Raw genomic sequence first — 27,093 nt, 5'->3', positions numbered from 1 at the left:
CTGTACTGTAGAACTTCGAGGGCTGCAAGATGGCTGGATTTGCTTCAGCAAGTTTTTCTCAAGCCTTTTTGATCATTATAACTGAACCAAGTCAAGCCTGAAAGACTGCCAAAGTATAGTATTGTACTTCAAGACCTTTGCTATTGCTGTACTGATCGATCTACTGAATTTTGATACTATAGAACTCAGAGAGCTGAAACATGGTTTGATTTGCTTCAGCAAGTTTTTCTCAAGCCTTTTTGATCATTATAACTGAACCAAGTCAAGCCTGAAAGACTGCCAAAGCATAATATTGTACTTCAAGACCTTTACTATTGCTGTACTGATCGATCTACTGAATGTTGATACTGTAGAACTCAGAGAGCTGAAACATGGTTTGATTTCCTTCTGCAAGTTTTTCTCAAGCTTTTTCTTTTGCCTTTTTGATATTTATAACTGAACCAAGTCAAGCCTGAAAGACTGCCAAAGCATAATATTGTACTTCAAGACCTTTACTATTGCTGTACTGATCGATCTGCTGAATGTTGATATTTCAGGCTGTATAGTATCAGACTATCTACCTTTCCTATTGCAGGTTCATTCTTCTTTACTATTACTGTAGCATCGCTAAAATGGCGAGTAATCATAATCGTCAGAGCAGTCGCCTTAGTCATAGGAGTAAGCCGACTAGTAGTAGTAGTCGTGGTCGATATAGAAGTAGTCGATTCCATAATGGTAAAGAAGACAGTCAATTTAGAAAGACTAGCAACAATAATGGTGGCCGAGGTGAAATCACCAAGGATATGTTGCGCTATGAAATGGTTATACTGCGCAACGAAGGACTCACCATGGAAGAGATTGGTGTGCGGGTCGGTTGTAATAAAAGCACCGTTTGTAGGACACTACGCAGATTCGATGAAACTGGCAGCCTGTATGATAGACCAAGAAACGGCTGCAAAAAGCTGACTACGTCCAAGGAAGACCGCGCCTTGATCAAAATGGCGGAGAACGACCGGTGCTTGACAAGTGGTCAGCTCAAGAGGAAAGTAGAGGACGAATGGGGAAAGCAGCTAAGTGCTAGGACTATCAGGAGAAGATTATTGCAAGGTGGGCTGGCCGGTAGACGACATCGTCGTAAGCCTAAGCAGACTACCGCTTCTGTACTAAGACATGGTTAGCGAAATCTGATGAGTGCCCTATCGCGATCAAGCAGTACTAAGATTATTACACCAGTGAAATGCATCGCCAGCGGCGCCCTTGCTCTTTACTATGGCAATCATACTTCTGACTTCTGCAGAACGCCACTCCTCGATGACATGGAAGGGCAGCGACTTCAACTTGATAACATGTCGATTTTTATCTAATAATAACTGCAATTATTGAAAACTCGGAAATCAATACCAGCTTCGCTTTAGACTCCGACAATCTGACCTAGTTCATCGCTGCATCATGGTAACGATGTTCGAGGTTGCAAATGGACGTGAAATTCCTTCGCCATTCGAGCACGATATCACCTGATCTTGCCGTCGACTTGATTTGGATGCTACTGAGATTTGCAATGATTTCAGAATTATCATCGCTGTTTGCAAAGTGTAGTGAAATTCTAAGAGATGGAGGGTATGACAACAAATTCTGACGATGATATTGGTAAGCGAAAATGGATAAATTAAACTGATTTATAGGACCATGTCCACTGCAGAACTCATGATAGATATCTGCTAATATTTCTTTAGCATAACCTATGATGTAGCAGAGTACAGTAGCGTACTGTTTGATGACTTGCTTGTTTAACTCCTTTTCTATTCGACATCGTCTTTAAAATAGAATAATTCAAGGATGATATTAAGAACATTACTTCATTCCTGATTCAATATCATCTGGAAAACTTAAATCTAGAAAGCACTCTACCAATTTTGCACGGGCTAATAATACCTCTAACTGTCATATTTTTAACTCTCATCTAGATTTATTGGATAAACCATATTTTACTGCTTATAATGAAGCGGTAACGTTAGCCGCGTACAAGAACGATTTTGTACAAATCATATTTACTGGACCAGAATATTCTGGTAAATCCTCCATCATCAAAGCTCTTACAGGGCAATGCTTAGGCAAGAGTGCCGATTTTATGCCATTCGTTAGGCCTGGTTATAAAATTGTTAATTTCAAGTCATATCAATGTTACGATGAAGGTGAAAATGAAATAAGACAGATTTTGAGCAACAAAGTTATTGAATCTATTCGATGCGTCCAGTGTTTGGCTGTTCTTTTCCAACAAGCAAGACGTAATTGTGGTTCAGATGTTAGCGCGAGTGACTATTTATCTTTAACTTTTATACTTGATCAGAACGATAGTCAAGTTCAACTGTTGGATAACTTGTTAATAATACACTTGCTGTCTCGTAACATGTCTGGAAATAAGATCATCATATCTATAGTCAATTTCTTATTCTTCGGACAATAGTATATCTATTATACTTAGCAGGGTCCGCATATAATCAATCTTGCGGTAATTTTATTTTATTGCTATAATTTAACTAGTATCAATAGATAATTCAGTTTTGTAATAACATGTAAGTTATCTAAAAGTAGAAATGATAAATAAACAATTTTTAAATTTCATGAGGCAAAGAAATTTGATTTCTGCTTGATATTATCAGCACTCTCAAAGTAGCGCAATCATCGTTAATCTTACATAGAAAAGAACTTAATAACTTATTTGATTTTGTCTATAAGCCACATTGATTACTTTGGATCTTGCTTCATGACTAGATTGCAAAATTTGAACAACTGAAAATATTCTTCCTGATCTTTATTTTCCAGTACGGTGCAATTTTATCTTTACTTTAAGGTTTAAAGAACGGCAGTCAGGGAAAGGCGAACGTATGAAAATACTATAAATTCTTAGTTTATTGTGATATTTTACTATTTTGTGTAGTGGATATAGTTTATCACGACCTCCATTCTTAGTTATACGAATCGAAAAAATAGAAGAAAAGTAAGCTAAAATTTTGTATCTTTCTACTAGGATATAAACAAAATAGTATTATTACTAAGTTCGTATCATTTAATAAGTTTGGCAGAATACATAAAATAAGATCCCTTTTGAAAAATGGAGCGCAAGTACTCCGTTGCATTTTTAAAAGTATAGATAGCCTCCTAGTACGGTACGTATAATATAACATGGGTTACTGTATATAGGTCTGTCCGTCTCAGTCCTTCAATTTAATTATTTTGATATCTGATATAAAGTATAAGTAAACATTCCTATAAGCTATATATAGTACACAAAGTATAACTAACGCGGGATTACTAGTAATAAATAATTAATTAATTACCTGCTATACAATACTAGTAGATTCCACACTAGTTATACTTCGCGTTATGCAAATATTGCACGTATTACCCAGTAGTCTACAAGCAAATTCTTAGAATATTATTCTCTACAGGACATATAATAATAGCCTCCATATTTGTTACACCGGACAGTGGTGACTCCCACTCCATAATTATTCTCTTGCAAGTCTCTGCCTGACTAGTGTATAATGTACTATGTACATGTAGTCAAGTATACAGTACTTATGCTTTTTACTATATAACTGTATCACTTATCCACAATTTCCATGAGTGCAAAGGTTATGGCTATGTCATATGCAGATGATAAACATACTCATACTATATAACTCTCATATAACATATACAGTAAGTGCGAAGTAGAAAAGGCTAATCGTGGCTTAGCAAAAAACGAGAAACGTCGATCAATTTTTAACACTGAATAGCAAAGAAAATATATAATTAATTAAATAAGTGAACGTAACTAATTCTATTATTTCTAAAGTTCAGTATGATTCCCAAACAAATCGAGGCTTATGTTATTGATGATGCATCAAAGCAAACTTTTCGCAAGAGTCAAATTGATGTTCCACAATTACAGCCTCTTGATGTCTTGATGAATATAGAATGCTGTAGTGTTTGCCATACTGACTTTTACTGCCCTGCAGGAAAAGCTCCTGGTCATGAATTTATTGGTAAAATTGTAGCAATCGGAAGTAGTGTGGAAAAACTCAAGGTAGGCCAACGTGTTGGTGGAGGTTGGCAATTAGGTTCTTGCCAAAATTGCAATGTTTGCAATGATGGTAAACAAAATATTTGCCTCAAGAAGACTAATTTTAGGAACGCTGTAACTGGTGGATTTGCTGACTACGTCGTTTGGGATTCTCGTTTCCTTTACGATATACCCGAAACAATGTCATCCGCCGATGCAGCTCCTTTACTTTGTGCCGGAATTACAGTATATGCTCCTCTTGCTAATCATAATGTTCAACCTGGAAGCCGCGTTGGCATTCTAGGTGTCGGTGGTCTTGGCCATCTCGGTATTAAATTTGCAAAAGCTTGGGGTTGTCGAGTTGTCGCTTTATCAACTAGTTCTAACAAGGAAAAGGAAGCTCGTGCATTCGGCGCTGACGAGTTCGTTGTCACGAAAGACGCAGATCAGCTGAAGTCATTAAAGCCTTTAGACATGATCATCAACACCGTTAGTGCAAACCTCGATTACGAAAGTTATATTAATTTGTTAGCACCTCGAGGTAAATTTGTCGTGGTTGGTATTGCAAGTAAGCCCCTTCAAGTGAACGGTGGATTATTAATCGGATCGGAAAGAAGCATTGTTGGTTCTCTTGTTGGTTCACCAATAATGATGCAGAAGATGCTAAATTTTGCAGGCATGCATAACATCTCGCCGCAATTAGAGATCTATCCTATGGATGTGGATCATTGTCACACTGCATTCGAACGTATCGATCAAAATTTAGCTCGCTACCGTATTGTGTTGACGAATTCTAATTTCAAATCGGATTAATTTCGTAGAGGTTAAGCCTGTCCGTTTTTAATCCATTCGATTGTTACACTAGATATTAGAGATTCTCTATTTTAGCGATTTATCCGAAAAAGTAATAAATAGATAGTGAGTTTGGAAAATAGTTTGATCCAAAAATTGGTCAGATAAAGTGTATTTCTTGCCTTAGGACCATATCCTTGCCGTTTCTACAAAGTGAAAGGATACCATTGACTCCGAATCATCTAGAATAGATGACATCGACTAATGAAAATTTTCCATCAGTTCTTATTGGTTAGTTATAATAAATACTGCCTTAATTGGATATTCATGCTCATTATCTTGAAAAAATTAAGTTTAGATACTACTTGTTCTAGTATTATGCCTACCTATGTACTTGATACTCGATCGTTTGTTTAAAGAAAGATGAATATGAAGCCAAAGTATTAAATTAGCCGTTTTATTATCGCGACTACTGGAAGTTATTAAGAGTTGTATACTCTATACTGTATTACGACTTTTGCAATAATTATAATAAAAGTCTTACTGGCGTGAAGATACGACATCCTTTGAGCATTAAATTCAATATTAATCAGAGTTATACAATCAGTCGATGTAATAGGGAATACCGAGTATTTGCTGACAAATAAATCCTTATCAATCCTGGAATCAGTTTATACCTTAAATAATTAATTATTAAAAGTAAGCTAATTAATGATCTGTATTTTAATCTATGATATAGCTACTACGGTAGCTGGTACTGTACTCAATTTAGAACCTTCCTTGCTTCACATAACATATACTGATGCCTGCCTTGTTGGGTCGGCTTTGCGGTACGATATACCTCGTATACATGAACAAGCACTATTTTTAGCTTCTGTAAGAATATGTAGATGTTGAGAAATCAAGTGTACCTTATTTAATTTAAAAACTACAACAATTCCAATGGAAGTGCATCTCTTGTAAACCGTTGGAAGTTGTTTATTTGTCTATTTGTACAGCTATTGATCGGTATTGCCCGGCTGGCGAATATGACCACCATTAAAATTATCCATTTTGGATAAATCATATTTATATTGATTTAGTTGCTTGTAATTTTCATTCTCGGATGGATATTACTTAATAATTTTAACTCCTAATAAATGGCCTAGCATCCAAAATTAAACCTACTTAATCATACCTACTTTATGTATTATTTAATAAACTCTAGAATTATTATCGAGCTTTTCGTACGAGTAGGTTCATGCATGATAAACAGCTTTATTTACAACCGTTCAATTATATAGCAATCTTACATACTATATAAGATTTTAAAATAACGTACTGGTAGATCGATCACTCGTAATACCCGTGTAGTCTACTGTATAATTGTACTTTTTCCTTTCTATGTATCAGAGTAAACTCACTTTTTAGTGTAGATTCTACGTATAAAGAATTTTATATTATCATTACTGAAATTACAATTGAAGATGAGCATCATGTCGGAAATAAAAGCCTGTTTTCTAGTTTGCATTAGCTATTCATAGGAGTGTTTGCTAATTTTATCGACTAGTAATAGACTGTAGCAACTTCAAAATAGGATTGATTGATTACAATTTTCGTGCGCTATTAGTCATCTACTTCCAAAATTATTGTTCTATGAATTATTTCCTTAGTATTAATTATCTAATAATATCAATTAAAAACAAGATATCATTATCTGTAATAATACCTATCGTAGATCACGTATGCATATTACAACACTGTCATAAATCTCATTTGGCCTATTTCGCTCTTAGATGTATATGTAATGTAGGTTTGTATTGATTAATCGTGTTTATACAGCGATATTGGCAAGCTTGCCAACAAGTACTCTTATATGCCTATCTTGATTCATTACTTGTCGAATTACAGTGGTACATCGAGTCGTGTTCTATTGCAACTTTTATTTTAATCTAATTGATAGTATATCTACTGGAAATAGAACCAAACTTGTGTATTTAAGGCCATTTCATGTAATTTTAGTTCTTTACTGTAATTTAGCAGGTACTAAAAAATAATAATAAGTAATCTGTCTGACAGAAGGGAATAGTAACGGGAAAATGTTAACATCTCGGGGAGCAATGATCCTATATTCTCTTTCAAATCAGCAGTATTTTATTTTTCAAGCAAAGTGATAACTAATTCTCATAGGACGAGTATTGCTTTAGATAGAGGCAGAGAATATCCTTAGACTTACTAGTACTGTCACTAAGTACTGTGTTATATTATGTATGTTATATCTAATTATAATACACTACAGGTACAAGTCACACAGTACGAGAAGTATAACGAGCGTGCATTCTACCATGGCTGCTAGTGAAGTAGAAGTAAGAGTACATACAGACTGAATCGAGCACGCGAATTATAAAGAGCGTGGGCCTACTACAGTATAAATTAATTAATTTTAAAATATTTGCTATAGGTCCGTCTGTCACAGTCTTTCGATTCATAATTAATTAATTTATTTTAATGGCTACAAAAGCATTGGTGTAGTCACGTCAGACATATGAAAGGTCATGGACTTCGAAAAAATCCCTGGAAAGGTCATGGCTATCTATCATGTGCTTCTGATAAATACTGCATGCTCGAATACTGTACTGTATACGTATATGTATTATGTTATATATGCTATATAATTCGTATATAACATAACGATATACAGTAACTGTTACATAACACATACGAAAAAGACTGGCTAATCGTGACTTAGCAAAAAACGAATAACGCCGATCAATATAAAAACTATATATTAAGTGAAATATCAATTAATTAATTAAGTAACCGGATCAAATTTCACCTAAGTTACAGTGGTACATTATGATTCCCAAACAAATCGAGGCTTACTTTGTTGATGATGCGTCAAAGCAAACTTTTCGCAAGGCACAAATTGATGTTCCACAATTACAGCCTCTTGATGTCTTGATGAATATAGAATGCTGTAGTGTTTGCCATACTGACTTTTTCTGCCCTGCAGGAAAAGCTCCTGGTCATGAATTTATTGGTAAAATTGTTGCAGTTGGAAGTAGTGTGGAAAAATTCAAGGTAGGCCAACGTGTTGGTGGAGGTTGGCAATTAGGTTCTTGCCAAAATTGTGATGTTTGCAATGATGGTAAACAACATATTTGCCCAGAGAAGACTAATTTTATAAATGCTCCAATCGGTGGATTTGCTGACTACGTCGTTTGGGATTCTCGTTTCCTTTACGATATACCCGAAACAATGTCATCTGCCGATGCAGCTCCTTTACTTTGTGCCGGAATTACAGTATATGCTCCTCTTGCTAATCATAATGTTCAACCTGGAAGCCGCGTTGGCATTCTAGGTGTCGGTGGTCTTGGCCATCTCGGTATTAAATTTGCAAAAGCTTGGGGCTGTCGAGTTGTCGCTTTATCAACTAGTTCTAACAAGGAAAAAGAAGCTCGTGCATTCGGCGCTGACGAGTTCGTTGTCACGAAAGACGCAGATCAGCTGAAGTCATTAAAGCCTTTAGACATGATCATCAACACCGTTAGTGCAAACCTCGATTACGAAAGTTATATTAATTTATTAGCACCACGAGGTAAATTCGTTGTTATTGGTATTGCAAGTAAGCCCCTTCAAGTGAACGGTGGATTATTAATCGGATCGGAAAGAAGCATTGTTGGTTCTCTTGTTGGTTCACCAATAATGATGCAGAAGATGCTAAATTTTGCAGGCATGCATAACATCTCGCCGCAATTAGAGATCTATCCTATGGATGTGGATCATTGTCACACTGCATTTGAGCGTATCGATCAAAATTTAGCTCGCTACCGTATTGTGTTGACGAATTCTAATTTCAAATCGGATTAATTTCGTAGAGGTTAAGCCTGTCCGTTTTTAATCTATTCGATTATTATACTAGATATTAGAGATACTCTATTTTAGCGGTTTATCCGAAGAAATGATAAATAGATACTGTATTTAGAAAAACTAGATCCAAAAATTGAGCAAAGTGAAGGCTTCTATTAATTCTGAGTCATCTAGAATAGATAACATCGACTAATGAAAATTTTCCATCAGTTCTTATTGGTTAGTTATAATAAATACTGCCTTAATTGGATATTCATGCTCATTATCTTGAAAAAATTAAGTTTAGATACACTTGTTCCATCCAGTATTGTGTCTACCTATGTACTTGATACTCGATCGTTTGTTTAAAGAAAGATGAATATGAAGCCAAAGAGTTGTATACTCTATACTGTATTACGACTTTTGCAATAATTATAATAAAAATCTTACTAGCATGTGATACGATGTAGTTTGAGCATTAAATTCAATATTAATCAGAGTTATACAATCAGTCGATGTAATAGGGAATACCGAGTATTTGCTGACAAATAAACCCTTGGCAATCCTGGAATCAGTTCGTACCTTAAATAATTAACTATTAACAGTAGGCTAATTAATGATCTGTATTTTAATCTATGATATAGCTACTACGGTAGCTGGTACTGTACTCAATTTAGAACCTTCCTTGCTTCACACAATAGTATATTAACATCTGCCATGGTCGGTAAACGACTAACTGTCAATTTGTTTGCAATTTGTCAGTTTGGATACCGGCTGGACAATCTGACCACCATTGAATAGCTCATCTTGATAAATCAAGTATATCAACATTGATTTAATTGCTTGTGATTTTCATTCTCGGACGGATGGTACTTTTTAGTTTTAACCCCTAATAAATGGCCTAGTATTCATAATCAAGCCTATTTAACTATACTAATTTTACATATTATTGAAACTTTAAAATTATAATTACTTATGAGTAATTTGTAAGGTTAGGTTTCAATATGATGAACGGCTTCGATATAATCATTTGATTAAAATGTAATGTTGTTTGTGAGGTGATATTTATTGTATATGTATAGAATTTTACATCATCTTTACTGAAACTACAACTAAAGATGAGCACGATATTGCAAAATGCATAGATTTATTTTCTAGTCAGTATTAACTACTCGTAGAATTGTTTGTTAATTACATCAACCAATAATTGCACTATCAAAACTGGATTAATCGCTTATAATTTTCGAACGCTATTGGTCATTTACTCCTTCTATTTTTCAATTAATTATATCATTTTCGCAGTTCACTTAGGTAACGATATCAATTAACAGTGATGTTAAGGAGGTTTCTTAAAACTCCTAAGCCTAGTGAGAGGTAAAAGGAAAATATGGATCAGATGATATAATCTGCAATGACATCTATCATAGATCGTGCATGCATATTACGAAACTGCTAAGGATCTTATTTGGCCTGTGTCTGTGCATAAGTTAGTGTTGATTGTCTTGTTTATGAGCATACAGTAGTTGTGTCGTTGTCTAATTGATAGGCAGCTATCCTATGTACCTATCTTAATTCATTACTTGTCTAATCATATTACAGTAGTATATCAGCTCGGATTATATTACAAATATTCTTTCATCCAATGCCCGTATTGTGTACGGTACGTATTTACTGTAAATGGAAAAAGATTTGGTTATTTAGTGTCATTTTAAAATCACTTTAGTCCTTTACTGCTACTCGACAACTTAATTTCTTGAAATAAATTTCAATTGAGTTTAGGTTCTGGGTTACAAAAACCTTCTATTACAATATTTTGCCCTCTATGCCTATGATCTGGTCCGTCTTCGTCCGTCTCTGTAAGCATGTCCACACATTGCACAGTGGTTAAGTTTTGCACTAGTCTATGACTAAACTGAATTGGTGTAATGCACAGGGCAATTATTTTTATTACTAACCCAGTGATATTTTTTGTCTGCAAAAATGTGACATACGCGCTGAAAGTTCACCGTAGTCATATGCTGTTGATAAATTCAGTATATAAAGTAGCACTAGCGTATTTTTTTAATAGTAGCCCAGTAATAAGTAAGAGAGATAGAAGGGTTAATTAGCGATCGATCGAACTTGATCATTTCTAACATACTGCAGAATGATTCCCAAACAAATCGAGGCTTACGTTGTTGATGATGCGTCAAAGCAAACTTTTCGCAAGGCACAAATTGATGTTCCACAATTACAGCCTCTTGATGTCTTGATGAATATAGAATGCTGTAGTGTTTGTTACACAGATTCTTTCTGCCCTGCAGGAAAAGCTCCTGGTCATGAATTTATTGGTAAAATTGTTGCAGTCGGAAGTAGTGTGGAAAAACTCAAGGTAGGCCAACGTGTTGGTGGAGGTTGGCAATTAGGTTCTTGCCAAAATTGCGATGTTTGCAATGATGGTAAACAACATATTTGCCCTGAGAAGACTAATTTTATAAATGCTCCAATCGGTGGATTTGCTGACTACGTCGTTTGGGATTCTCGTTTCCTTTACGATATACCCGAAACAATGTCATCTGCCGATGCAGCTCCTTTACTTTGTGCCGGAATTACAGTATATGCTCCTCTTGCTAATCATAATGTTCAACCTGGAAGCCGCGTTGGCATTCTAGGTGTCGGTGGTCTTGGCCATCTCGGTATTAAATTTGCAAAAGCTTGGGGTTGTCGAGTTGTCGCTTTATCAACTAGTTCTAACAAGGAAAAGGAAGCTCGTGCATTCGGCGCTGACGAGTTCGTTGTCACGAAAGACGCAGATCAGCTGAAGTCATTAAAGCCTTTAGACATGATCATCAACACCGTTAGTGCAAACCATCGATTACGAAAGTTATATTAATTTGTTAGCACCTCGAGGTAAATTCGTTGTTATTGGTATTGCAAGTAAGCCCCTTCAAGTGAACGGTGGATTATTAATCGGATCGGAAAGAAGCATTGTTGGTTCTCTTGTTGGTTCACCAATAATGATGCAGAAGATGCTAAATTTTGCAGGCATGCATAACATCTCGCCGCAATTAGAGATCTATCCTATGGATGTGGATCATTGTCACACTGCATTCGAACGTATCGATCAAAATTTAGCTCGCTACCGTATTGTGTTGACGAATTCTAATTTCAAATCGGATTAATTTCGTAGAGGTACATGAATGACATTAACAGGTAAAAAGTTTCAATTAATTCTTGCTGATTAACTGTAGTCAATACGATCTTAACTAGATATCCTGTGTTTGTTACCTGAAAGAATTTAAATTTGGATCTGATCTGTATACGAGCGCTCATATGCTGTATAACTATAAGAGAAAATTAATAACCTCGATAGTCAAATTTGCCCAACTTAATTAAATTAATAATTAATAATGAATTTAAAGTTGATGTTCTGTTCATTCATACTATTGTGTACGCTCTGGATTAGCAGATACTCTAATGCTGTAATTTGCTGTCTGCTTTTCATTCTCGATATCTTAATAAATCTGTTCAACATCCACTAAATATCTTTAGCATTCTTCGCTGGGGGTAGCAGTAATTATAGTACATATGTCAAGAGAAGTACGGTACTATGCATATCGTCAGTATTCAAATATAATTCAAGGCAACATCGCTACAGGAAACCTAGAAAGATTGCTTTATTGTCCCTTCGGATAGCTATTGACTAGTCAATTTGATCTTCAATCAATAACTGGTATTCATAGACTACTGTAATCTCTAGTTAACTGCGCTACTTTAGACGTTTTGCAGCTGCCAATTGGTTCGTAATTGATCAGCTCAGATAAAGACTAAGCAGTATGATCACCAATAAATAACCCGTCTTGATAAATTTATCAAGTTAAGTTTAAATGTTTGCAATTTACCTTTTTATTCTTCTTAAATTTCTAAAATTATTTATATTCTATATACAAGTAGGTAATCTCATGAAAAAAAAAGCCTGCTTACAATCATTCGACTTTACAGTCAGGCTACAATAGAGATACTTGTTCACACTATGCAATGCTCAGATTGCAGATTACCATTATAGAGATATCGAGCATAACATGATAGGATTTATGATATTGTGCTACTTCTCTGTTAAATGTTTCCTCTCAAGCTGTGATAAGAGAACAATTTGTGATATTCAGTACTTAAGATCAATAAAACAGTTGTTACATTAGTAATTGGCAGCAATTGTGGAAATTAATAAAAAAGGAAATGATCTATTTAAGATTGCAATGGAATTCTCTACGGCTTGCATTTTTGTCGGCTCTCCTCTACACTAGTAGACGGCTTTATCTGTGACGATATCTATCTTGGACAAGCATGCACATTGGAACACTGTCATGGTTCTAATTTGGCTTGTTTTTCTTGCAGATTAGTGCCGACTGTGTTTGTTTATATAGTACTTTTATTATCTAATCTATCCGCAGGTATATGCCTATCATAATCCATCACTCTTCTAATTTACAGTAGTATTGGACAGTGTACAGCTGATCGCATTGTTACTTTTCCTTCATCCAATCTATAAATTATGCATTCCAGATAGAACAAGGCGTATTTGTTTATTTATGATCATTTTACTGTAATTTTAGCCCTTTACTGCAATTTGACTGGTACCAGTAAAATAATAATAACGAATACTTTATCTGCTGAGTGGAAATGATAAGGGAAATTTCTTGACTAATTGAGTTAATAACAGTCCCTTGATATCTCATGTAGTAATGATCCTATATTCTATTGCATAGTAGAAGTATCGTAAAAGTAAAGTGATGGCGAGACTCTCAATGAACGAATATTGCTTCAATTAATTAGATAGAGCAATGAATATTCTTAGATTTACTATTATAGGCGTATTTATAAGAGTACACTAACGTGGCCTAGTGTACAGTACAGTACACTAAAAAAAAAGGCTTATCTAAGGCGAACCACCCACTCGCTTGATAGGGCATTAATGGCACAAATTAAAGAATCAATCCAATCGTGACTAACAGTTGCCCTTATAGCTTGGGCATGGAATTGTAAAATTGAAGCAATTCAAGTATTTAACCTAATCTTTGCTGTTCGTAACGGTAACATGTACATTTTTTTTTCCTGTGATATTCATGCATACAGTATAATGAAATGTGGACACTCTAAATTACTTTTAAATTCTTATTTGACGGAGGCATTATAATAAAATTACTTACTTCTATCATACTTCCCTTTCGAAATTTGAATTAATTTATGATTGAGAAATGTAAGATTAAAATACCTTCCTACTGCGGCATTCTAGGATGATCTATACCTTACAACTTGCTTGAGATTCTTAAACTGTGTACTTAGTAAGTGCTGTACGGTTGTATATGATTTCATGTTCTCATGAATAATTATAATTCATTACTCATTGAAGTTTATTTGCATGGGAAAAGGTCAGATGCTCGTAGAAAAGGTCACTCTTAGTTTTGAACTACTGATATGCAGTGTTATCATGACTAAGCAAATAGGTTCATATGCAAAGAATCCATTTTTAGCAGTAATTAATTAAACGGTCGATCGAACTCTTTTTTTTCTGTAGTGGTTCAATATGATTCCCGAACAAATCGAAGCTTACGTTGTTGATGACGTATCAAAGCAAACTTTTCGCAAGGCACAAATTGATGTTCCACAATTACAATCTCACGATGTCTTGGTGAATATAGAATGCTGTAGTGTTTGCCATACTGACTTTTTCTGCCCTGCAGGAAAAGCTCCTGGTCATGAATTTATTGGTAAAATTGTTGCAGTTGGAAGTAATGTGGTAAAACTCAAGGTAGGCCAACGTGTTGGTGGAGGTTGGCAATTAGGTTCTTGCCAAAATTGCAACGTTTGCAATGATGGTAAACAACACATTTGCCCAGAGAAGACTAATTTTATAAATGCTCCAATCGGTGGATTTGCTGAATATGTCGTTTGGGATTCTCGTTTCCTTTACGATATACCCGAAACAATGTCATCTGCCGATGCAGCTCCTTTACTTTGTGCCGGAATTACAGTATATGCTCCTCTTGCTAATCATAATGTTCAACCTGGAAGCCGCGTTGGCATTCTAGGTGTCGGTGGTCTTGGCCATCTCGGTATTAAATTTGCAAAAGCTTGGGGTTGTCGAGTTGTCGCTTTATCAACTAGTTCTAACAAGGAAAAGGAAGCTCGTGCATTCGGCGCTGACGAGTTCGTTGTCACGAAAGACGCAGATCAGCTGAAGTCATTAAAGCCTTTAGACATGATCATCAACACCGTTAGTGCAAACCTCGATTACGAAAGTTATATTAATTTATTAGCACCACGAGGTAAATTCGTTGTTATTGGTATTGCAAGTAAGCCCCTTCAAGTGAACGGTGGATTATTAATCGGATCGGAAAGAAGCATTGTTGGTTCTCTTGTTGGTTCACCAATAATGATGCAGAAGATGCTAAATTTTGCAGGCATGCATAACATCTCGCCGCAATTAGAGATCTATCCTATGGATGTGGATCATTGTCACACTGCATTTGAGCGTATCGATCAAAATTTAGCTCGCTACCGTATTGTGTTGACAAATTGTAATTTCGAATTGGATAGTTTTCACTTCTAGACATTGTAGAGATAACGGTTTGCAACGGTTTACCTGAGTAAACCACTTGCATTCGAAAATAGATCAGGTAGAGTCTGATTTAGAACTGAAGCCTTGCGTTAACAATATGATAGCTTTGGTTGATTCCTTATCGTCTACAGCAGCGTCAATACTATGAACTTATGCAATTTTTGAATACTGTCTCATTCGATTGAGTAGAATGAATCATTATTATCAACGCTGTTGAAGAAAATTGAATTTGCAATATGGAATTGACAATTTGGTATTGGTGTCGCATATACTGTAAACGATAATAAAAGATGTGACTAGCACGAAGGTCCGACCGGTTTGGAGTATTGAATTGCATGTATGCCAGTAATACTGTTACCGCGTTTATTCAAAAATCCGTCATTTTACAAAATCACTACGGCGTGAATAACATCGATGGGCGTACAATACGTTAATCAATGCATGTACTGCAGCGAGCAATACTGTAGGTAGCATTGACAAGCAGGCGCTTTCGTCGCCAATCAAAGCAGCAATCTGTGTTTTCACGGTCAGGCTGCGTAAGTAGCAATTGTTGCACTTTGAAATAACTTGATGGAGTAGTTAAGTAGCTCTAGCAGTGTTGTGAACTCTGGTGGAATGTGCCCATGTTGATTGTATTCATCGCCAGCTCCAGCAATAAGCGCTATTTCAGCGTGTACAGTAGTCCTACTGTTCACTTTGAGTGCGATTGTACAGTAATGACAGCCAGTGTTTGCAAAATGAGCATTTGTCCACTCGGCGTAGTTGCATGATGGATTATCGCTTTGTGGATGGATAGTGGAGGATAATTAATAGGGGAAATGTGCCCATGTTGATTGTATTCATCGCCAGCTCCAACAATGAGCGCTATTTCAGCGTGTACACTGTACAGTAGTCCTACTGTTCACTTTGAGTGCAATTGTACAGTAATGACAGCCAGTGTTTGCAAAATGAGCATTTGTCCACTAGCCGTAGTGACATGATGGATTATCGCTTTGTGGATGGATAGTGGAGGATAATTATAATAGGGAAATAGGTACAGTAAATAAATTGCAGGCGAAGGATTTCCAAGACTGTCGCGTAGCCCTGAGTCCATTTCGCATACTGTACACCTTCCATTACAGTACTATACAGACGGAGCGGAAAGAGTCCGAAAGACATACAGTGTATACTCAGAGTGCACAGTACTGTAACTTGAGAGTGTACAGTACAGTACAGTACTGTACTGTGCAGTACAGTACGCGTAGGCAAGAGATACTGTAGTTTGCAGCGTTTTTCTCTACTGTACAGTACAGTATCGAGATCTGCAACCAGCCAGGGACGACTCGAGTACAGTAATCCCTCAACCAACTTGATCAACCTTTCTCAGGTCTAAGCGCCGTGTAGAATTCTACATACGGTATACAGTAGAGTGGAAAGAAGCAGCTAAAGAGTCAGCCGCCGCCTTGATTATTATTATAATAATAATAATAATAATAAATAATAATCATTTTTGTCAACGAAAGCTGTTGGCAGTCCAACCTTCTTGCTTTGACTACCTACAGTACATACTCTACCGTGTCCACTAGTAGTAGTAGTGTACTGTCCACTGTACTGTACTAGTACTGGGTAACGTCAGTCACAGACGAGTCATACTGTACCAGTCCGGTCCATCAATACGTCAGCCAGAACGACAAGTCAGCCACATCCAGTGTCATTTTCCTGTTGCCGTTCCAATCTTCTTCTTCACTGGCAGTCCTTGCTCCTTCAACATGGTAAGTTAATGATGATGATGATCTTTGAACATTTCTTTTTCCCCCTTAGTAGCCATCAATAGAAAATAGACTAGGGTAGCATTGGAACAGGAAAATAAAGCCATGCAATCAGTTTAGCAAGAAAAGCGAAGGCGTTTAAAAGAAGAGTCAACATGTTTTTCTTTGACTGCAATAGAATAAATCATGTTACTACTGTATGTTCACTATTATATTTTCAGTGACCGGGGGGGGGGGAAACTTCTACCATATGGGAATTTATATCAAGGCAAAAATTCAGTTTCCAATCATGTCCATTCCTTTACTTTTAGTAGTCATTTTTTCAAGTTACAGTGGGTTCAGTAGGATAAATGAGATGGTGACTTATCTTCCATGATTTTCCGATAGACCACCCCCATCTTTCCTATTTCTTTTTTCATTGAATTCGAGGACGACGTAAAATGGCGTCAAGGCAGTTTTCCATCACTGGCTTCTTTTTTCCATTTTTTCTCAATGACTAGGCTTACTTTATCCTCTACTATACTATTCTTTCCAACATCACGGTCGACCTCGATAGGGATAACGTTGTAACTACAACAAAACTCCTTTATACACCCAAAGTGACGAGAGAGAAATGGATTAATCGTCCCAGAGAATACATCAGCGTTCCTTTTCAATGTCCATCATCACTGTTATTGACTTACTAGATCAACTAATTAACAGTCTTACAATACCGTATGATATGTTTGGATAAAATCACGACATGGATACCCGCTAATGTAATTGACACATAACATTGTATCGTTAAATTGAAGTCGTTGACGGATCCAAACCGTCTTCTCCCACTCTTTCAAGAATGATCCATCATTCGAACACCATGGATAACCTTAGTATCCTGTACATTGATTTCATGGTTCATTCTTAATGCGGATCCAAAAGATCCTTAGTGATCAGGCCATGGAAATAAAAAAAGAAAATACAATTATGTCCATCAAGGTTCTCCATGTTGTGCCAATTTTTGTCTACGTACCCAGAACTTTTCATCTGGTCTATTTTTCTAAACCCATTCTTGAAGTAAATGGAAATCAACCATCCAAGTCCGTATTGTAATGACTAATGAGGATGGACAGCGCCGTAGTCTCTCACTTCTCTTATGATCTCTCCAATAGATATTTTCGAAATTGATTTGAATGTCTTTCCATCAAGACAATCCCTTTTGTAAAATCTTCCATACAGTAGTTCAATTTTGACTTGAAAAATCATATGGACTATTGATTAACGGTGATGTGATTTCATTCTTTGTTGTTTTTATACACCGTTTTGGAAACAATCGCCACTATATAATATGGTCAAATCAAGGCGGAAGAACCGGTCGAATATTCCGGCTTGGATAAAGCCAAGAGGACGCGAGCAACCATTATCGCCGTGATATTTGTTTTAATTGTAGCTGCGGTCATTGCTGTCGTTGTCGTCATTGCCAGTAAGTATCGACAAGTTTTATTGCCCTTTTTGACTTCTTGTATCGAATATCGGAAAAACCTGCCTATTCTACCTATGCAATCTTAGTAGTACTGTAGTGCTATTATCATCAACAAGACCAATCAATTTGGACGATTACCGTCTACTATTATTAAATGTATCATTATCCGAGATGGATAACTCTATGACTACAACTGCCTAAACGACTGTATCATGTAACGATAGTATTCTCGAATCTCGCGATTACAGCTGTTAATTCTCACTTTATTGACTTGTACAGTATTCACCTAGTGGAATTTTTCTTTTCCGATAAAGGAAGCTACTGGTGATCGTAAAAGCGGAGTCAATGCTTATTTTCTTAGTTGTAACAATTGACGGTATATCCATGAATTGCTTACTTACGGCATACCATGGCTTAGTGATAAACTAATTTAGCTCATTTTCGATAAGATAGGCAACAGTATAATAAATTAATCATTAATCTAATTTGTCGTTAGCTTGTATTGCTGCCATCATACGAAATGGTACGTTGCTATTGATTAATTATTCATTATCATAACTCGTCGTCAAATACAGTATTTGAACTGAAATTTAATATAGTGTTTACTTGTAGTTGGCGGTAAAGCGGTTTTGTTGCATCATTTGTATATACGGAACCTGAATTCGTACGTACATTTCAATCTCAGTGAACTGACACTTAAGATAATCGCCACTGTAGTAAATGTCATCAATAAATTAATTTTTATCATAGTCTCGTTTAATTATCGGTTTTATCAATATCATGATATAAGGAAGAAAGGTGGTAATCGTGATTCGTAACTATACACAATATACCAATTACAAACGTTATTAATTCCTTAATGCTTCAATTATTCCTTAGGAGATACAGAAAAACCGAAGCCTCCCTTTAATGTAGAAGCCCTTTATAGTACTGAATATAGGGCTAAGAAACCACATTTTAAGTGGCTCTCAGGTAAAACCAGTGGTTCGATCAGATACTCACTAGCTGTCCCAGATTTATCTTTGTTTTTCTAAACTATACAGTATTGTAACTGCTCATCAGTCGACGTTATTATATCGTTTATTAAATTGGTATTTCTCTTGTCGGACATGGCAATAAGGTTATGAACTAATAGACGAATATGCAAATATTAGTTCGGCTGACATGATTATGCGTGGTGCGAACGCATTATCATACTCTTGTACTTAAAGCTTACTACAGTGCACGGGTATATCAAAGCATGGCTTAAAATAAAATTAATAATCTTGATGCTTAGCTTCCGGTTTGAGTTCGAATCAGTTGTAGCGATAAATCTTTCATGCTAAGTCAGAATATACTACAGCGCAAGGTTGTTCTCATATTTAAACTATATTTGTATGCAGTACATTATTCCTTTATTGGATCGATTCTTTTAATCCCTAAATGAGATAGTTATGGAAGCGATTTACATTTCTACAGATACTGAATATGAATACAAAACCGAAGAAGGTAAACTGATGAAGATGGATTTAACTTCAGCAAAAGGCCATGTAATTAATCACGTCGGCCAATTTCTGGTAAGATTAAATTGTTTCACCGATGGTTTTTGAAAATGTTGCGATTGCATTACATTGCTACATAATATGCCATTACAGTCCTAAATAGCTATATTAAATATGCGCATTGTGCTGTAATTTAGAAAATTGAATTATAGAACATACCATACACACCTTGTTCTATCGTACCGGTGTACTTATATTATTAATAAATATATGATATTATTCTAAGTGTGTAAACCGTAATTAAGTAATCACAATGGATTAACTCTGGCAATTAATTTCGAATTCTTTATGGTAGTCAAACTATTCTGCCTATGCTTATTGGTGGAGCAGTGACCAACGTTATGTCTTGGCAGCATATGATCATAAAAAGGTACACTATGCGATAGTATATAATAAATTTTAATTTTTAATTAAATAAGAGTATCGTTTAAATGGAATAGCTGCATACATGTCACACCTGAAAATCTATTCGAAATAATTCCAACTCTTTCAACTTCGGTTCTATGCGATAATGCTGTTAAGTTTATACTAAATACAAGGCTTTACTCGTTGCTGAGTACGTAGCGCTCAAACTAGTATCGAAAATTTAATGATGCTGGTATATGCTGTAGATTGATTATACGTTCTGTCCATATTATCCAGTAAAACTGTGTGTCTGTAATGATAAATTTATTGCTTATTATCTATTCCTAACTTACGAGTTATTATTTCGATAGATCTACCGACACTCATATTTCGCGAGATATGCGCTATATGATGTTACTACAAGGTATCTAAAGGAATTGACTTTAGATTTTATGTGCACTAATAAAAAAATATTTAAGGTTTCAATTTATTTACTTAATAATTTAGAATCACCACCCTTTTAGACGAAGCTGGTCAAGGGGTTCGTTTACGTGAAATGAGCTGGTCTCCTACTGGCAACAAATTGGTAATATTATTACAGACCATTTTTTGTAATTCAAAAAAACATTACTTACGCAAGTAGCTTCACATCATGTTTTAGCTAATTACTTTTTTACATTAATTGCTGCTATTGTAGGCTTATGTTTACAATAATGACTTGTACATCAAGAATTCACCTACAGCGAGTGGTCTTCGTGTAACTATGAATGGCAAAATTGATCAAATCTACAATGGTGCTGCTGACTGGGCTTACGAAGGTAAGTCTAGGCATATGATTACATGAAGTGGATCTATTCTACTTCATCTATTAGGTGGAAGTAGCTCTAATTTGACTTTTAGTATGAATTAGTGATCGACGCCATTTATGAATCGCAGTTGTACAATTAGTCTTTGGTGATGGCGGTCGTTTATAGACGTTATAGCGAATAAAACAATTTTGATTGGATGCTGATCTATTGTAGAGGAAATATTAAATACAGGGAATGCGAAATACTGGTCACCAGATGCAACGTATTTGTGCTACGCTTCCTTTAATGATAGCCATATCATTCATGCCAAATGGTTTACGTATGAACCTGATAGAAATGGTTATGTTGCGAAACTTCACAGTATACCATATCCAAAGGTGTCAATGCCTTTACATTTATAATTCTAAACTAATACTTTAATATTTTACCGCTTTCGAAGATTCGTGGGTCATTATGGGTAGATAATAAAACCTTTTCTTATTTTAATAAATAGCCTGGAACAACGCTGCCTAAATTTACGCTAAATGTCGCGGCTATTAGTAATAATAATATTTCCAGAATAGTCACTCTACAACCACCGGCACGCATTACCGGAGATGGGTAAATAGTTGCAATGAAGATTAGTTGTTATCTACATTTTATTCCAATATAGAGTTGTCATTATTACAATGTAAAATACTTTCCATTTTCTTGTAGGAACTACTACTATACCAATGTTGTCTGGCCAAACAGCAATACCATTATTGTATACTGGTTGAATAGATTACAAAATATCAGTTCAGTTACAACGTGCAATCCTCAAACAGGAGACTGTACAGAGGTATAATCACGACTTAATTTAATTTATAACGTTAGATATGACCCAACGTTGATAACGTTTTTTTACTTGTCTTGCATTTGTTTATATCCCATAGATTTCTGCAGCCTCATCGACAACTTCTGGTGGATATGTTGACTTTCACTATGTACGAAAATCATTGTAGCAGATCTATGAGATATTTAATTTATTTTTCTTAATTTGTATTTCTCAAACTCTTTCTTTCACGAAATAGTATCGACCATTGTCTAGTTCTGATGGTAGTACTTTATACACGATTTTACCGAAAGCTGTTGCAGATAAAGGAACCTTTAATCACATTGCTAAAATTGTTATATCGGTAAGGCAACTGATGTTATAAATATAGCAAGTGCTAATAATCGCTGCTTAAAGTCGAAAATATGTTTAATTACTCAACCGCTTTATGCTCTTATAGACGAATTTTAGACAGTTCTTGACTGATGGAGAGTGGGAAGTCACTAGCTTGTATGGATTGACACTTACGAATGACATGATGTAAATATTATTATCATAAATGTTGCTAACTTTGATTGTGCCCTGTAAAAGCTTTTAAAGTGTATCATGGCTTAATGAAAGTTGTATAATTGTGGAGAAGTAACAATTTCCTTATTCTGGGTAGTTATTTTCAAAGTACTAAGCAATCGTCAACAACCAGACATATTTATAGGTAAGTTGACCTTGTCGTAATTTTTTGTTATAAATCTAGTTCGATGCTTACTGTAGTAGGTTGCTTCAAGAATTATTATTTTTACTTTATAGCGCCACGACAAGTGCAAGTCCAACAGTAACTTGTCTGACCTGTAACATGTTCCAAAGTGGTATATATTTGAGAATTTCTTTTCGCTATCATTTTTTAATATCAAATTATTTACTATACGCTTAGTATTATTACAGTTGTAATAATTTGAACATTTCTTCTCTAGGTACCTACTCCTATTTTTCGGCTACCTTTAGTTCTCAGGCATCCTTTTATTTCTTACGGTGCTTAGGTACGATTGAAATATCTACACAATATTTTCAATTCTAGATTATTTTAACGTTTTATTCTTGTATAACAACTGCAGGCCCGAATATCCCATCTTATTACGTAGTTACTACAGCGACAAGTGACAGTAAGTATTTATGCAGTTACCTAAATCAATATAAATAGTGCATCTTTGATATATAGCATTCTTGGTATCGACTTTTGCTGTAAGACAATATTGTAAATGGGTTATTTTAGAGACCTTGCTAGAAAACAACACTGAACTAGCTACTAAATTATCTGAGCATGAATTAGCTGAACGTCATATTTACCAAATTAATAGCAATGGTTACAGTAAGTCCAGGCAAATTTTGATGATTTGACAGATTATGATTATGTAAGCGTGCATTTTTTAACACTGTAATGGAGCTTATGACACGAATAATTTTATGAATAGAATTAAATGCTATTGAATACCGGCCTCCACTCTTTGACGCTAATAAAAGATATCCAGTTATGCTATATGTGTAAGTATTGAAAATCAAATAAAGATATTTTTGCAAAATGTACAACCAGCTTATGAACTAAATGTTGACTTCTTTTTATCATTATTCATGTTATCACATTAGGTATGGAGGGCCTGGTTCTCAAACTGTAAGAGTAGATATTTACTGTTGAATGAAGATATTTAATTTATTGTGATAGATTAGAGCAACAGTCTTACGTTTCCGCACAAATATCGCAGGTTAAAACTTCATGGTCACTCGGATTTCCGCAATACTTTTCAACAACCCTTCAAATGGTAGTGATCAGAGTTGATCCACGTGGAACGGGTTACCGAGGCAACAGGTACGCTATGAAACTTTGATACAATTTTATAAATTTAGTCAGATACATTGCTCTCTATTAAAATGAAAGGACACTAATTAATCAATGTTCTGCACTTGTAACTGTTCAATTAAGTAATTTGTAACATTTTATATTGCAGTTGATGTAACTGTTCATCTTAATATTAATATTCTGAACTATATGTATATATAAAAGAAGTTACAGCTTGTCCTCATCTTTCACTTGGTGCTTACTCTGGTTTGTAGGTTTAAGTTCTTAACATATAGAAAAATTGGACTTTTAGAGTCAGACGACTTCCTCAATGTATTTAGGTACTAGTGACGTTTAAAAATTTGATTGAAATATCGAACATATAATATAAAGTGTCATTATCCAGTAATCATATTACTCCCTTGGTCAGATACCTACGTCAACAAAGCTACGTCGATCCAGATAAGATTTGCATGTTTGGCTGGGTGAGTTATTTTGAGCATATGTTTTGAGGCTATTATCGCTAGAATGCAACAGTTGATTTACTGTCCGAGTCGATTTAACTAGATTATGCTACAAGAATCAGTTAATATCACGGCTGTAACTATCGATTGTAGCATTTAACGATTTTAGTTCTGTAAAATATTTAGCGTTATGAGTCCAGCTGACATTAATAGATGGAATATTTGGTCTTATATTTTTTAATATTAATTTATTAGTCCTACGGTGGTTACATGACGGCTATGGTTACCGGTAGGAATCAGGGCTTATTCAAAATTGGGTTCTCTGTTGCACCGGTTGCAAATTGGGGATTCTACGGTAAATTAACCTTGAATTCAACTAGTAAAAAAAGTATTGTTAACTATGTCCTATAATGATGTTAATTATTAATTCGAGTGTAGATGCTATATATTCTGAGCGCTTCCTGGCAACACCATCCGACAATGCCGCTGGCTACAATGTAAATTTAGTGTTTCTAGCTTTCGTCAGTCTTGATGTAATATTTCCTTGTAACGATTGCCTAACTAAATCATTTTTTATTATTTTTCTTTCCTCATATTCCTGTCTGTAATAACGGTAGCAATCTGCAATCGTCAATAATCTGCAAGGATTCAAGAATAAAACTGTTTCATTTTTTATTGCTCATGGCACAAGTGATGACAATGTCCATTACTCTAATACGGCAATTTTGGTAGAAGCATTACAAAATGAAGTTATTCCCTTTAGAATGCAGGTTTGTTGAAGTACCTTCAGTTCATGATTTAAGATTTTTCTCTGAAACTAAATTATTTTTAATGAAAAGTATAAATTTCATGGAATAAAATGTTGACATTATAGAATTAGCCAAACAGGAATAGCAAATTGTTTGACGATGTTTGGTACTGTACAGTCTTACATCATTTATATGCTTTATCCGTATTTTCGGTTCGTAGGCGTATACCAACAAAGATCATAGTATTCGCGGTGGAGCCAATAAGCATTTAGTTCTGCAAATGACAGATATGATTACAAAATCATTTGGCATTACGGTTTCCTCAGAAGGAGAAGATTCACAAACTGAGTGATATTATTTGTTCTATAACTACTCTAAGCAATTAACGTAGCGCTAAGTTGTTTTAGCACTAATAGTAGTCAGCTGACTAGATTTGCCTGTTTCTATGTATAAATATCAAGCTAATGGCTGAAATGTTCTTCTATTAAGAAACTTGATGTATAAAATTTTATTTGCTGCCTTAGCTAACTAGAGGCTTAATTTACTATGTATCTGTTACATTTTACTCGTACAATTAGTTAGTAGAGTGCGTAATCTTGTATAATATGATATAATTAAGGATAAATTATATTCAAGATTGAAATGTTTATAAAAGAAATTTTTAGAACGCCTGTTTCTAAGGATATCAAACTCGGAAATCCGATGTTATCATTGCTACAAGCTATTAGCCAGCATCATGATAAGCGAGATTAGCTCTACCTATTAAGAAAAGAGCATTTGTTTCGTTTAGCATTTAACAATGTCAGAGAAAGACTGACGTTGTCAACTTGCTTGCTTTATCCATATCGTATTTTATTTTATTATTAACCTGTGATGCCGATAGATTCATCTTGTTTACTATACGTATGCTGGTTAAGTCTTGTCAACAAGAAGCCTCAGTACAGATATTCCGCATATTTGAAGGCACTGCCTCTTTACAGTTAGCATTAATAAGCTTGCCGTTTGGCTAGGCCTTTGCAAGTCAATAAATACTCCGTTTAAAACAGATTACATTTGGTTTATTGATTGGTAAATGCTAGTCAGTTTATGTATCGTCTGTTTAGTAGACGTTTTGAAAGGTTCAAGTCCTTTCTCTTTTTGTAACAGAGCTGTGAAAGCTACAGTATAATAGTAAGAAAAAGCCATTATGTATAATTTATTTATTGTAGCGATTTCGCAAGATTCATTATTTCACTCAGTAAACAACGAGATGCAGTACGTAGTATCGGAAGGGATACGGTAGCAATTAATTGGTAATGCAGCTGCTTGAGAGCTATACCGACGTAGAAATATTATACTTGACATCAGACGGTGCTAGCTTGTAACTAGTGTAAGTTGCTAGAACTTGACAAATGAGCTTTGTAAAGTAGAATATATACTGTAGAGCGCTATCACTAAAGGCGTGCCATTACTGTACGCTTTACAGTATTATAGACGCTAGAAATTATGCATAAGGGCTTGGGATGGATACTCCGTTTGGAAGGATGATGGTATGGTCGTAAAAGTAAGTCATTCACTACAAGAGTTCTCTTCAAGTTGTCTATGACTGTATGATGATGTATACGCCAATGACTACTAGAAACGGACCACCAGGATTTTTAGTAATACCGTAGAAAGAAAAGATAGGTACTGCAATTTATACACATATTACAGTACGCTAGAGAGATAGGAACTCTTGTGCAGACTCGGCAAACGCTGTTCAAGTGTACCGTTCATCGGGTCTGCTGGCCGTTCAGATCATTGCAGCAGCCTAGGATATCAGCAAGAGATGAGGATTGAACTACGCATAGACTAGAAGATCGCAAGGATCACTAGGTACTTTATACTTTGCGTAAGTACTGCATCTAGTGGTCCATGACGAATGTAAGATTGGAAATAAGTATTTTCAAATGTGCGCGATGTTGTCCAAGTGATGATTAGCCCTTGTTGTGACATGTTTTACATTTTTTCCTCCGTATGCTGAAGGCCAGCATAATAAATTGAAGCGTACAAAGTATGTAAAATCAGAGATGCAAGACTGGTCGAATGGGACCACTGAGACGGTTGAAATTAATTGTCATAGCTCAATCTGCTATG

At 35.4% G+C, this 27,093-nt stretch overlaps 5 protein-coding genes across 5 annotated transcripts; all 5 read left to right on the top strand.

Annotated features, from left to right (window-relative positions):
* Nucleotides 1–3,823: 3,823 nt before the first annotated feature.
* TRIADDRAFT_60456 (uncharacterized protein) lies at nt 3,824–4,837 on the top strand (the record flags this gene model as incomplete). Its single annotated transcript, XM_002116455.1, has 1 exon — nt 3,824–4,837. The coding sequence occupies one exon, from the start codon at nt 3,824–3,826 to the stop codon at nt 4,835–4,837; it is 1,014 nt and encodes a 337-aa protein (XP_002116491.1).
* Nucleotides 4,838–7,651: 2,814 nt separating this feature from the next.
* On the top strand, nt 7,652–8,665 carry TRIADDRAFT_60455 (uncharacterized protein; the record flags this gene model as incomplete). The annotated part of the gene is made up of 1 exon (XM_002116454.1): nt 7,652–8,665. The coding sequence occupies one exon, from the start codon at nt 7,652–7,654 to the stop codon at nt 8,663–8,665; it is 1,014 nt and encodes a 337-aa protein (XP_002116490.1).
* A 2,125-nt stretch (nt 8,666–10,790) lies between these two features.
* Nucleotides 10,791–12,447, top strand: TRIADDRAFT_60454 (uncharacterized protein; the record flags this gene model as incomplete). The annotated part of the gene is made up of 3 exons (XM_002116453.1): nt 10,791–11,480; nt 11,814–11,836; nt 12,402–12,447. The coding sequence occupies 3 exons, from the start codon at nt 10,791–10,793 to the stop codon at nt 12,445–12,447; spliced, it is 759 nt and encodes a 252-aa protein (XP_002116489.1).
* A 1,760-nt stretch (nt 12,448–14,207) lies between these two features.
* On the top strand, nt 14,208–15,233 carry TRIADDRAFT_30775 (uncharacterized protein; the record flags this gene model as incomplete). Its single annotated transcript, XM_002116452.1, has 1 exon — nt 14,208–15,233. The coding sequence occupies one exon, from the start codon at nt 14,208–14,210 to the stop codon at nt 15,231–15,233; it is 1,026 nt and encodes a 341-aa protein (XP_002116488.1).
* Nucleotides 15,234–16,990: 1,757 nt separating this feature from the next.
* Nucleotides 16,991–25,330, top strand: TRIADDRAFT_60452 (uncharacterized protein; the record flags this gene model as incomplete). Its single annotated transcript, XM_002116451.1, has 26 exons — nt 16,991–16,993; nt 18,329–18,449; nt 18,946–18,972; nt 19,329–19,421; nt 19,908–20,005; nt 20,286–20,360; nt 20,707–20,759; nt 20,843–20,921; nt 21,033–21,153; nt 21,358–21,521; nt 21,638–21,744; nt 21,841–21,964; nt 22,059–22,109; nt 22,197–22,301; nt 22,559–22,649; nt 22,906–22,971; nt 23,047–23,094; nt 23,151–23,300; nt 23,404–23,473; nt 23,576–23,600; nt 23,692–23,795; nt 24,041–24,106; nt 24,196–24,250; nt 24,485–24,584; nt 24,875–24,999; nt 25,199–25,330. 26 exons carry the CDS (start codon nt 16,991–16,993, stop codon nt 25,328–25,330), a joined length of 2,253 nt encoding a protein of 750 aa, XP_002116487.1.
* Between the last annotated feature and the right edge of the window lie 1,763 nt (nt 25,331–27,093).

Source organism: Trichoplax adhaerens, genomic scaffold, assembly GCF_000150275.1.
Source record: "Trichoplax adhaerens TRIADscaffold_15 genomic scaffold, whole genome shotgun sequence".
Lineage (NCBI taxonomy): Eukaryota > Metazoa > Placozoa > Uniplacotomia > Trichoplacea > Trichoplacidae > Trichoplax > Trichoplax adhaerens.
Note: the sequence above shows the minus strand (reverse complement) of the source record. Positions and strands in the feature narration are given on the sequence as shown.